At 47.0% G+C, this 12,195-nt stretch overlaps 1 protein-coding gene across 3 annotated transcripts; it reads left to right on the top strand.

Annotated features, from left to right (window-relative positions):
• The first annotated feature begins 3,294 nt into the window (after positions 1-3,294).
• LOC122387243 (secreted protein C-like) lies at positions 3,295-8,627 on the top strand. 3 transcript variants are annotated; one of them, XM_043377292.1, is made up of 3 exons: positions 3,295-3,424; positions 7,227-7,415; positions 8,103-8,627. In XM_043377292.1, the coding sequence occupies exons 1-3, from the start codon at positions 3,311-3,313 to the stop codon at positions 8,250-8,252; spliced, it is 453 nt and encodes a 150-aa protein (XP_043233227.1). In that variant the 5' UTR covers positions 3,295-3,310; the 3' UTR covers positions 8,253-8,627. The 3 variants fall into 3 exon arrangements, with proteins under 3 accessions (XP_043233227.1, XP_043233228.1, XP_043233229.1); XM_043377293.1 differs by lacking the exon at positions 3,295-3,424 and adding an exon at positions 5,352-5,849; XM_043377294.1 differs by lacking the exon at positions 3,295-3,424 and adding an exon at positions 5,834-5,849 and having other exon boundaries at positions 7,231-7,415.
• Positions 8,628-12,195: the final 3,568 nt, after the last annotated feature.

The following is a 12,195-nucleotide window of genomic DNA, read 5'->3' as shown; positions in this document are numbered from 1 at the left end:
AAATATGAAATACGGTTGAAATCTATAAAACAGAAGTGACGATAATAACGAATTTACGATAATATAAAAGAGGAAAACAAACGTTCTTGATAAAATAGTAAACATAGCGCGCGGCGGCGATCGGCGGCGCAAAGGCAGGCTGGCCGGAGGGCACGCCGCAGCTAAATTACTGGCGCTAGCGCGCCACAAAGTCATCGAAGAATTTCGCTAAAATATATCTTGCAATTGTTTGGAGCATGCATATTTTCAATGATGCTGAACTATTGATCATGCAAAAATGATGAGTGAGCCCAGGCGGTAAGCTTCCGTTTCCTGTCAAGCCTGTCCAGGGCCGTAGGTATATATGTCGTAGGCATCGGGTGAAATCCGGCATTTCATGAAATGTCTAGGCATTACATGGAATGCCGGCAAAAACTGAAATCTTCGTAGAAATACGGGCGTTACAGCGAATGTCTGAAAATTTTAGGCTTTTCATGAAGTGCCAGGCGGAGGCCGGGCACTCCCTGAAATATGGTCAAAACCAATTGAGTTCACTCGTTGCCTAGGCATTACATGAAATGCCCGACTGACGGCCGGCACTTTCTGAAACGATTACCGCAGCGAGAACGGACCCCGGACCCCGGGCCCCCGGTTGGATGGGGCCCGGACCTCTGGGAGAACGGGACCGGGCCTCCCGGAGAACGGGCCCAGGCCCCCGGGAGAACTGGCCCGGGCCCACGTGGATGGGTCCGGGCCCCGAAAGAACGGGCCCGGGCCTCCCGGAGAACGGGCCCAGGCCCCCGGGAGAACTGGCCCGGGCCCCCTGGGTGGATGGGGCCCGGGACCCCCGTAGATGGGTGCGGGCCCCCGGGAGAGCGGGCCCCGGGCCCCGGGTGGACGGGGCCCGGACCCCCTGGTGGATGGGGCCCGCGCCCCCGGGAGAAGGGGGCCCGGGCCCCCGGATGGATGAGGCCCGGGCCCCCTGGTGGATGGGCCCCGGAGCCCCGAGTGGACGGGGCCCGGGTCCCCGTGTGGATAGGGCCCGGGCCCCCGGTTGAATGGGGCCCGCTAGGGTGACCCGCTTGCTCCGCAACGCGAATAAGGGGTATTTTCGATCGGTGGGCGTTTGGCTGGTCTCGTGTCCGTGGATTATGTATCACGATCCGTGAAATATCTCGTAGTGTTAGCCCATTTTACACCAATACGATAACGTCTCTCCCCCTCCCGATCGCCGGCGTGTATATGCACACAACCGTCTGCGTACGAAAAGTTTTGTTACAGAGAGTGCCGGTCGTCTTTTGGGCAATCCATGTAATGCCTAGGCAAGGCGTGTACTCAGTTAAAGGGACCCTCCCACCTTCAAAAAAGTTAATGAATTGGCATGAAAGTGATGTCGCTCGGTTCAGAAAGAGCAAAAACGAATATGTACCAAATTTCATCGAAAAATATTCACCGGTTTTCAAGATATTAGACTTTTACTTTTGTTTACTTTTTGGGATCTCCGCTGTTCCTAGCGACTTTATTTGAAAGTGCGGCATTTGTTGCGCGCAAAGCAGCATATACCACCGCGTGCTACCAAACGTTTGAGTAAAAGATTTAAAATCGTTAGATCTCCGCTGACGTCACAAATTCTAAGGGGGCATACCAATGCATTAGCCCCTTAGAATCCGAAAACTGCAAGTTTGAAATTCGATATCTCCGAATTAAAGCATTTTTCGATGTTGTGAGTGCCCAAACCGGCATTTTCAGGCCATGGCCACCAATTTGGCTATCTCAACTCAAATCTAATGTTAAGGTGGGAGGGTCCCTTTAATTTTGACCATATTTCAGGGAGTGCCTGGCCTCCGCCTGGCATTTCATGAAATGACTAAAATTTTCAGGCATTCGCTGTAACGCGCCTATTTCTACGAAGATTTCAGTTTTTGCCGGCATTCCATGTAATGCCTAGGCATTTCATGAAATGCCGGATTTCGCCCGATGCCTACGACATATACATAGGGTCTTGTCTAATAGCATGGCATTTTGACACTGTACACACTGGCGGTCGCAGCCGCTAGCAAAAGGGGGGGGGGGGCAAAGTCACACTCGCGGGACATAACATTTATCATTATCATTATTATTAACCCTCGCCGGACCTATTGGTTTTCTACATACGCGCCGGCCGAGGGGGGGGGGCGGGTACGACCCCCCTCGCTGTTTCGCCCGTGGTGGAGCTAGCACGTCGCGAAAAAAAAACCAGCGTGTGCGCCGTTACGAGACGCAAAGATTGGTACCCGATTTTAAGGTCCTAGGTCAACCGGTGACCTCTGAGGTCAGGTCAAGTGCCCCAAGGTACGGTTCAGTTTTTGGTGAATAACTTCGCAACAAACGGCCGCAGAGCCGCGATTTTGGCAGCATCGTGTTCGCCTCGCTCAGGCGCGTCGACTGATATACTTTTGGTTCGGGTCAGGTCAACTTAGGGTGTTGACCTCAGGTCAAGGTCAGGTCAGCACCCCCAGGTCACGAAGCTGGCCGAAAGAGGTCATGTCGCATATCATTCGATTAGGCAGGTCTTCCTGAGTCCATTGGTGGCTTTTCCGACTGGCTAGCTCAATTTGATCGGGAGTTATTGACGAAAAACTAATATGACCTTGATGACGTCATAAATGACGTCACGCAAGGTCAACATTGCAAAAGTGACGCATCTAACCTTGCAAGGAGTGCATCAAATCACGATTCTGTGTGCTTGAGATAGCTGGAGATCGTTCCCGTTGCCAGAATAGCAGTTTTCATTTTTTCCCCATTGACTTATAATGGTGAGGTCACGAAAATGACCTGACCTCATATGACCCTTAGGAAAAATCCGAGATATACAAGTTGTGAGACTCATAATGGATACTAGATCCTGCAAGTTTCATTTCCCTGTGACATCTCCTCTGGCAGTGAGGGCGTTGCGAAGTTGCGACATCTGAACACCGTGCAGAGATTCACTTATGACGTCATAGGTCAGTGACCTGACCTGACCCAAAAATTTGGTTGGTGTCAAAAGATCCGGCTTGAATCAAAGGTCAGGTATGTCAAGTTTCAGCTCTCTATCGCCAGCTTGTTCGGAGCTATCGCGAAAAAAACCTATGGGGGGGGGGGGCGGCACCCGGCACCCGCCCACCCCCGGCCGGCGAGGGTTGTCTTCACGCTTCATGGCTCTGATCTGATTAAAATGACCTTTGATCTTTGACATGTTTATCAGGACCATTTCAGGCCGGAATAGCGTTTCCGCGTACATGCCTACATACGGCAGTCTTTTTGTGGTTGTTAACGTTCAAATGTGTGCAATTTTATTCGCTACGGGAAGATGGAGGAGGCACCGTCCTTTGGGGAACACCGCCCACCCCGATATCAGAAATATGAAAGGGTTTTGGGAGACAGCTGGCTGTCTTTTGGCAGCGTGACGTCAACAGAAGTGCAGGTATGGGCAGTGCAGCGAGTGCAGCGCATTGTTTTAGGTGATTTGCGAGAAATTCCGAATTTTACGTTTCGTGAATACGTTTTATACTTTTTGTAGCATAATTAGCAAAGGAAAACTTATCCTATTTGACAGACAACAGTCCTTAAGTGGTATTTTTTTTTTGTCATAATTAGGACTCATCCAAACATTTCGTGCTTCTGCTCGAGCGCTATTTTTGTCGTGCTGCCATATTGAAGGAATTTTTGGGAAAAAAATGCAGACCTTTGGGTAACACCGCCCACTTGGACGATTTGGTATTTAATAGCACATTGTAATACCTGACCCAGGAGTGACACATTTCAAATAAAGAAAGAACGCTAGCGCTATGTTTTCTTTTTTAGAAGATAATGAGAAATTTCGAGGAAATGAAATTTTGGGACTTTAAGTCGTCTAGTTGTATAAATGAGTACTACATTGTACTAGTGATATAATAAAATTGTTCCAAGTAAATTTTATGAATGTACTAAAACGCCTCGAAATTTACGATAAGAAGAAGAAATTAACAGTTCAGAAACTTACAAATTTCGTTGCCTGATGAGCTCAGGTGGTGTTACCCAGTGGGCGGTGTTACCCCGGAAAATGTAGGCATTTACTAAATCTGGAATAATGTGATTGCTAATTATGAACGAAACTACAAGAAAACAATTGGTTGATAGGTATGCAATATGCATGTAAAACTAATGCGATAATTCAATGAAACTGAGAGATTCAGATTGACCATATGGCCAAAAATTACGTGACTAGACCCTAAAAGGTTAAGGGGGTCGGTGTTCTCCCGTCTTCCCCTATTATGGTGGGCGTCAAGGTCACGTGAAGGTCAAACAAGGGTCACTGACCTCAAATGGCCTTGGGTCACTTTTTTGAATTTCAACTGTCTCTAGGGTAGTTTTTGGATCGCATTTAGAACTAAGCATCCATTCGATCATTCGAAAAGTAACCGGGCCCATACCTATGCAAGCATTTGTGACGGCCGGTGAGTCGAATTCAATATTCGAGAAGTAACCAATTTTGGTTTATATGTAACATGTAATGAAGGTGTCAGTGGTGGTTGACACCTAGTATGTAAACCGGCAGGACGCCCACTGGTTGACCTGACCTGACCTGACCAATCCAGATTACATGAATACGTCACTGGTGATCAAAACTAACATCAATTTCAGGACCCCGATAAACCGTATCACAACTTAAGTATGCTAAGTTTTACCAGGTCCCGATTTCTGCAACTTTTGGGTCATTGACCTGACCTGGAAGGTTGCAACCAATGACCTAGGACCTTAAAGTTGGGTATGATCGGCTTCCTCTCGTCACGGGCAGCACGCTCATTTTTGCGCGAAGCTCTAGTCCGATCAGTGGCCGAATGGCATTAGCGGCTGGCAAAACACAAGTTCGGGCGAGGAAAATTCATTTAAAAAAAGGAAAATTTTGAATTTTCCTTCATTCAAAAAGAAGGAAAATTCAAAATTCATATTGTACAAAAAAATACCACTTGAACGTCAGTTTTACAGTTTTTTGACCCTTAGAGGCTAAGCCGTTGGCCTGAAGTCAAAACCAAAAGATTCAGAAAGCTTAAAAAAAAAACTATGGAATGCGGTTTTCGGCTACGCTGTAGATGCATTGGATCCTAAATTATGGGCCGATTTTTTTCAAAAAATGTCGAAAAATGGGCAAAAAATGGCATTTGATGACCTCCGGTGACCTGACCTTTGACCTGACCTAAAAGTTGAGTGAAGTACCTACTTTCATGCTTTTTGATACTCTTTCGAACACCGTCTATGTACGTACATACCGCGTGTCACTATATCGTCATGGCCCAGGGGCCGAGTTACAAAGAAGAATTAAAACTACAAACACCCCCACCCCCTCCGTCCGGTTGGGTTGGTGCTGAAGCTCGGGACGATCTGAAAGCAAATGAAGAAGAATAGCGAGAAATAGGAAAGACATCTATGAAACTGTAGCGTCGTAACAGTCAAACTGAAGCGTGACAACGGAAATTCCCAGTGTATCGGTCTCTGATCACCGCAGGTTCAGCCGGGTTCCGAGAGTCCGACCCGGGGCCGCTCCATCTGAGCCGTCCTTCTGTAATTGGACCGGATTTCGAACTCGCCGGGGACCGGTTTTTAGTCGACGGGAGGACCAAAAACCGCCGGCCAGATTCACCGTACTCCGCCCGTCTGGGTTCCCTCGGGGGATGATCTGGTCTTCCCCGAGAGAGTGATGTCCAGGAGTCAGAGGGTCAAAGGCCCACAGGAAGCCTGGGGCAAGAATACGCCCGGTATATAACGATGAGCTCAGAGAAGAGACGACATAACTCATAGGCATACAGTCGCCGAGGTGTGTGGCTATATCTGCATCTGCTGTATAGGTACGCATCTTCAGTCTTTACCGGGTAAGTTGAGCCAACCCAGTCTATTTTGGATCCGGATACTCCGGTTCCTTTATTCTAATTTTGGGCTTGTTGCGCATTTAATGAATTTGTGTTTCGTAACCATGCCTTGGCTTTATTCGTATTTTGTAATCTGAGTTGATAAATAATTTATGGTAGGCACCTAAACATATTACAACTGCTCACTGGCCTGTGACTTCAGATGCTACACTGAAAACAATTTCACCCAAAACTGGCGAGTAAACCGGTGCCTCGCGGGTACCCCTATCCGCAACCATTTTTAACCACCCTGCCAGGAGTCAATTTAGAACATAACACTTTCGCAATTCACTCTGGAGAGTAGTTACCCTCCACGACTATTCGCGCACCAGTGGCTCGCGACCCCTCCATCGAAAGGTATTCATCGACGCCTACCTGGCAGCAGCGCCCCACAAACCCCTAGGAGATGGGGTTACCCTCCACGCCTACCCGTCGCCGACCAAGTCACGAGGGCCAAAAAAACTCCCACGCTTGACCATATTTGCGGGAAAATATCTATATTATAGCAATCTCACACCTAGAAAACATCGGTGAGAAAGTTTCATATCGGTGGGAAAGGTCAAATCGAATTCCCATAGAAATTTCGACATAACTCAGTCACCGGCAGTTATTCAGACCGCCCGAAATCAGAAAGATGTGTCGCCGCTGCTTTCGTGACCTATATAAGAATCAAAATGGTCTCACTTGGTAGTTTCGGAAGAAAAAGCGTTGCCAATCGTCCCGTGATGAATATTGCAGAGGTTTTAAAGATGCACCCTAACAATTGTACTTTCGCCCCCACTTGCAAACCGCCAAACAATGTGCCAACATATCATTGGTTCAAAAAAAAAGTTAAAAAATTGTTGTAATTCAAAACTGTATGAGACAACGCCATCTAGTTGTAACAGTAGATCCAACTCCTTCAGGGCAGGTTATGTAAAGGTTCGCCATCCACGGATACGCGTTTACGATACCTCGAGTAGTTCCAACTCTTTCAGTGAGGGCTATGCCAATGACTCGACACCCGCGGGGACAATATCCGGTGCTGGGTAGCTACCTAACTGCAAAATGTGGGTACAGTGCATATTTACGAGTAATAAGGCAGACAAGTCTGCTTACCCTCTAGCTAGAATCTGGACATGGCGAGTTAATACACATATACCACCCGCAGAGCAACGCTTAATTCGCCAGCTTCGGGTGAAATTGTTTTCAGTGTATGACCTCTCAGATGACCGTTTGTGACTATCACTCTCTCCCTGGTCCGCAACACTACAATCACCCCTCTCGCACTCACCGTGACCCGTATGTACAAACCCCCTGCACGTTGCCCCTCCCTAACTCAACCCGCACCACCTCTCCCAGGAAGCCATGAAGACCGCTGTGCTCGTGCTCTGTGTGTGCTCGGCGGCGGCCGCCGCGCCGCGACCCTTTTGGCCCCGCTGGGGAGGCGGAGGAAGTGCTTCCGGCAGCGCCAGTGGCAACGTGGTGTCCGGCTCCTCGGGAGGATTCGGTGGAGCCACACGCATCACCTCCGTCAGTGCCTCTGCCTCGGTGAGTCGGGATCTCCGTCAGTGCCTCTGCCTCGGTGAGTGAGTCGGGGTGGCAGAGTGGTATGTCGTGATTCGATGTCCTCGGTAGTGTGCCGGTCCCGAGTCCTTGGTCGTGCGCTTGGGTGGACAACCGCGGGACGTTCAAACGGATATCGGTGGTGTCAGGTGAACTTTATGCTCGTCGTGAAGCACATATCTCCGTGAAACGTTGTACTTACCAGGCAAATGTGTTAGTTAATCACTTTCTCTTACGTGTATGTGTGTGTAGGTGAGGTCATAACAACAGCATATTGCTCTCTCTCTCTCTCTCTCTCTCTCTCTCTCTCTCTCTCTCTCTCTCTCTCTCTCTCTCTCTCTCTCTCTCTCTCTCTCTCTCTCTCTCTCTCTCTCTCTCTCTCTCTCTCTCTCTCTCTCTCTCTCTCTCTCTCTCTCTCTCTCTCTCTCTCTCTCTCTCTCTCTCTCTCTCTCTCTCTCTCTCTCTCTCTTTCTTTCTCTCTCTCTCTCTCTCTCTCTCTCTCTCTCTCTCTCTCTCTCTCTCTCTCTCTCTCTCCCTCCCTCTCTCTCTCTCTCTCTCTCTCTCTCTCTCTCTCTCTCTCTCTCTCTCTCTCTCTCTCTCTTCCCCCACCCTGCCCTAACCACACCATCGATCACCAAACCATCATCTGACATTGACCTCCCCCTTTTTCAGGGATCAACCAGCGGTGGCGGCAGCAGCCGTAACTCGGGCTACGCCAGCTCCGTATCGGGAAACGGTCTGTTCGGCAGCTACAACCGCGCCAACACGAACGCCCAGTCGGTTCAGAACTCGTACGGCAGTCGGTTCCGCTTCCGCGGCTAGCTGCCGCTGGTTGACATCATGAGTTTCTTGTTGACCAGCTGGCGTTTTCTTGTGTCGTGAACGTGGCGCAGAGTTGGCTCGGCGAAGTGGAGGAAGGAGTTAGTTATTGCTGGCGACTGATGACGGTTATGTGGGCGTGGTCGCACATTTTGTCGTGGTCTGTGTTAAATGTGGTGAGTTGTCGCAAATCACGACATTTAACGACATCCCTGTTGCGACGAGAGTAGATGTCAAACGCTGAGTTTACTGGTCATAATTTGACAGGAGCACATGACCCCAACCCAAAGACTTACATGAGCGTTATCAATTTGTTCATTGTCTCGTCATTCTCCATAGAGAAGTAGCTAGTTAAATAAATGTTGTTTTTTCGCGTTCGCTTTTGTTCCTTGTATGTTTCGTTTATACGTTCGTCAAGTTAGATGTAAGCAAATCCTAATATAATACCTATTCGGAGTCGGGCGAACCCATCCGATCTATCGGATTTAGACCAAACCTGGTCTGTTTTACCGCTAACACTGCTATCAGTATATCACAACATGATACGTCCATGGGGCTCATGGCGACACCTCAAACCAAACCTGGTCAATAGAAAGAGCGTCCACTCCCATCCTGGTTATTCGTTGTGCACAAAATCTAATATCAGTCCGCTATATATTTCAAAAGTTACGGAGGTTTGAATCTCCCATTAGGTAGGTACAACCTTAAAATGCAAGACATGTCAGCTCGCGTTAGCTTACACATTGTGGCCAATTTTTTTCCAAAGACTATGATAGATTGGCCGCAAATGACGTCAGAGTTACGTCATGTTCTGCAGTTTTCGACAAAAAAGGTTTCGCGGGAAGAGCTGTCTGGCTTATAGCTTTGAAAATACAAAAATATATTTAACACAGAAAAGGTGTAGAACTAGCAGCGCTACAAGTGGCTCGCTACGCGTCGCGTTGGCCATAAAATGATTAAGGAGAAAATTTGGGACCGATTGGTGTTCGTCCCGTGTTGATCGGACGTCTAGAAGCTTAGATATTCGCGAAAGACTTGTTGAACTTGCCAAAATACCTGCCAGCTTGCTGTATCACCTGCTACTTGGTAATGTACTGAAAACTTGCTAATGTACTGAAAACCTGCCAAAGGTATTTACTTGCCTAAATACCGCAAAGAACTTGTTCTAAAATACTTGGTATTAACTTGCCTAAATACCGCGAAAAACTTGTTACTTTCTGACGTTTAAATCAGACGGCTTTAGACGAACAATGATTCCTGGAAACTGCCTTGAGCTCAGATCGCTTCGCCGTATTTTCAACGAATTGCTTGCAAGTTGAGTTGATCAGATCATGCTTCCAATTTCAATTGTGTTTCACCTACCTATACTTCCCCACTTGCCTTACGCGTCCTTTCTGTGAACGTTTCTGTGACTTGAATCACAGAAACGTTCTTTCGTTAATTTATGATTAATCGATTTTAACTTGAATTCTGAATAAAGTAAAACAGACAGAATCAGAATATTGAAGAATGACAACAGCTTCTCGATGAGACGAACACAGTGGTGGCCGAAATTTTCCGATATACCTATCCAAAAATGAAGATTTTACCAGTATAACGCCTTTTGGGGCGACTAACGGAGCGAGCCAGAGGGTGGGCCTTGCACGTGCGAAATTGCGAGGGGGTACCTCCAACTGACTTGTGCACGGCACCCTACTAACCGGTCTCTAGCGATGTGCCAAATTTGAGCACAATCGGCCCGGCCGTTCTCGAGATCTGGAAGCGGTACCCTGCACGTGCGCACGTGCAAAATGGGTCCCAACTGACTTTTGCACGGCACCCTACTAACTGGTCCCTAACCGTGTACCAAATCTGAGCGCTATCGGTCCGGCCGTTCTCGAGATCTGGAAACGACCCCTGCACGTGCGCACGTGCAGCAGCGCCCCAACTCTGGCACATGGATATGCAGTGCCTAGTGGGTGCCTACCTACATGCCAACTTTCAGCGCAATCGGCCAAGTAGTTACCGAGATATTGCAACAATTACAAAACGGATACCTCTTCGTTTTGCACGTGGCACGTGCATAAGGGGTCACCCACATGCATCGGGAATGGTCCAATACTTGGTAGAAGGAATGAAGCTACCCTACAAAAATTGCAGCCAGCAGCGTGTAAATCGGTCAAGTGGTTGCTGAGATATAAGCCTCGCAAAACTCAAAAGCGTGACCACGGCCGGCCGCTCATACTCAGAAATTTCCGTTAATCTAAGGAAAGACTACGCTCGCTTCGCTCGCTCCGTAATAAGGTACGGGGACTAAAATTAACGTTTAAAGTGACCTTGACCTTGAACTTTGACCTTGACCTCGGATTTTGTTGAATGTGCTACTGCTTCTCGATGAGACAAACACAGTGGTGGCCGAAATTTTCCCATATCTCCAAAAATGAAGATTTTATAGGGTACGGGGACTAAAATTAACGTTTAAAGTGACCTTGACCTTGACCTTTGACCTTGACCTCGGATTTTGTTGAATGTGCTACTGCTTCTCGATGAGACGAACACAGTGGTGGCCGAAATTTTCCGATATCTCCCAAAATGAAGATTTTATAGGGTACGGCGACTTCTAAAGTGACTTTGACCTTGACCTTTGACCTTGACCTCAGATTTTTTTGAATGTGCTACTGCTTCTCGATGAGACGAACACACTGGTGGTCGAATTTTTCAAATCGGACCATAAACAAAGATTCTACAGGGTACGCAGTGTTTTGACCTCTCAAGGTCAAACGGTTTGACCTTGGAAAAAAGGTCACCATTTTCGAACTCAGCGTGCCATGGCCCATGGGCTATCTGTATGCCAATTTTGAGCGAAATCATTACTCGAATTTGAATCGGAATACGAATACGACGCTAACTTTATGGACATTCACGCAGTACCATCTCCATGTGTACCATAGCAGCTGGTTAGCAGAATTTTGGAGTATATTAGCATGGATGAAGGAGAACCATCCATGGTTCTTTCATCCATATGATATTAGTATCATTAGTACTTTGCAATCTGAACCTTCCACCAATTTTACGTATATACGTGACCGGGGAATTTATCGCTAACCTCAACCTTGGCGGTCAGGTTTTGAACTTCACAAGAAACGGCTCGGGCTAGTGCGATTTGATCAAGGTTCGTGAAATTTACACGTGACGTTTGGCATATACAAGGCCCATGGAGCGGGAGAAGTTCCAAATGTCACGTGACTAATATGCCCTCCGGCGCCCTGTTTTCACCGGCGTCCTGTTTATTGGGGCTCTCTCTATCGTCTGGAGGTTTCGAAAGATGCTCTCCAGAGATGGCGCTAGTAAATTTGGCTGACATGACGTCATGCTAAAAAGTGATGGGTTTTGTGAGAGCAAATGTAATAATAGTTGAAAATTTTGTGCTTTTGCTTAATTAAGAAAAAATAAATATACAATTGTTCAAAACAGCGTTTTCCTCATTCATCCTCCATTGTTTTAAGAGGAATATAGACAGTTAAAATATTTTTTCTTGACCGCAATTCGCACACGCACTAAATTAAAAGCTGGAGTTTTGTGCGTTCGTAAATCGTGATTTGAGAGAATAAGTTGACAATAATCTTTTGCACTTTTGCTTTACAATCATTTTTCAGTGCAGATAAATGCATAAATTATTCGAAAATAGGCATATCTTTGAAATATTATGATTTTCCACAAGCAAATTTTCCCAAAAACTTGAACTACTTACAACTGACGAACGCATCCAATAATCTGGATGTCTTAGGATGAGTTCGTCATTTTTTTTCCAAGGAAATACGATACAGTTCAAGCTACTTTACCGATTTATTAGGGTACTTTTGCCAATGAATTAATAAATAAATGACAACAATCAATCTCATTATCAACCATACTCGGAAGAATTTTCTTCGCATAAGCGCGAACACATCCGCGCTTTCATGAAAAG

This window comes from Amphibalanus amphitrite, unplaced genomic scaffold (assembly GCF_019059575.1).
Source record: "Amphibalanus amphitrite isolate SeventyFive unplaced genomic scaffold, NRLGWU_Aamphi_draft 000278F_arrow, whole genome shotgun sequence".
Classification (NCBI taxonomy): domain Eukaryota; kingdom Metazoa; phylum Arthropoda; class Thecostraca; order Balanomorpha; family Balanidae; genus Amphibalanus; species Amphibalanus amphitrite.
This window is presented reverse-complemented; position numbering and strand designations above follow the sequence as displayed.

Coding starts and splice junctions, on each gene's coding strand:
- LOC122387243 (XM_043377292.1), top strand. CDS start 3,311: ATGGAGGAGGCACCGTCCTTTGGGGAACACCGCCCACCCCGATATCAG. Junction 3,425..7,226: donor TGACGTCAACAGAAGTGCAG/GTATGGGCAGTG, acceptor CACCTCTCCCAG/GAAGCCATGAAGACCGCTGT. Junction 7,416..8,102: donor CCGTCAGTGCCTCTGCCTCG/GTGAGTCGGGAT, acceptor CCCCTTTTTCAG/GGATCAACCAGCGGTGGCGG.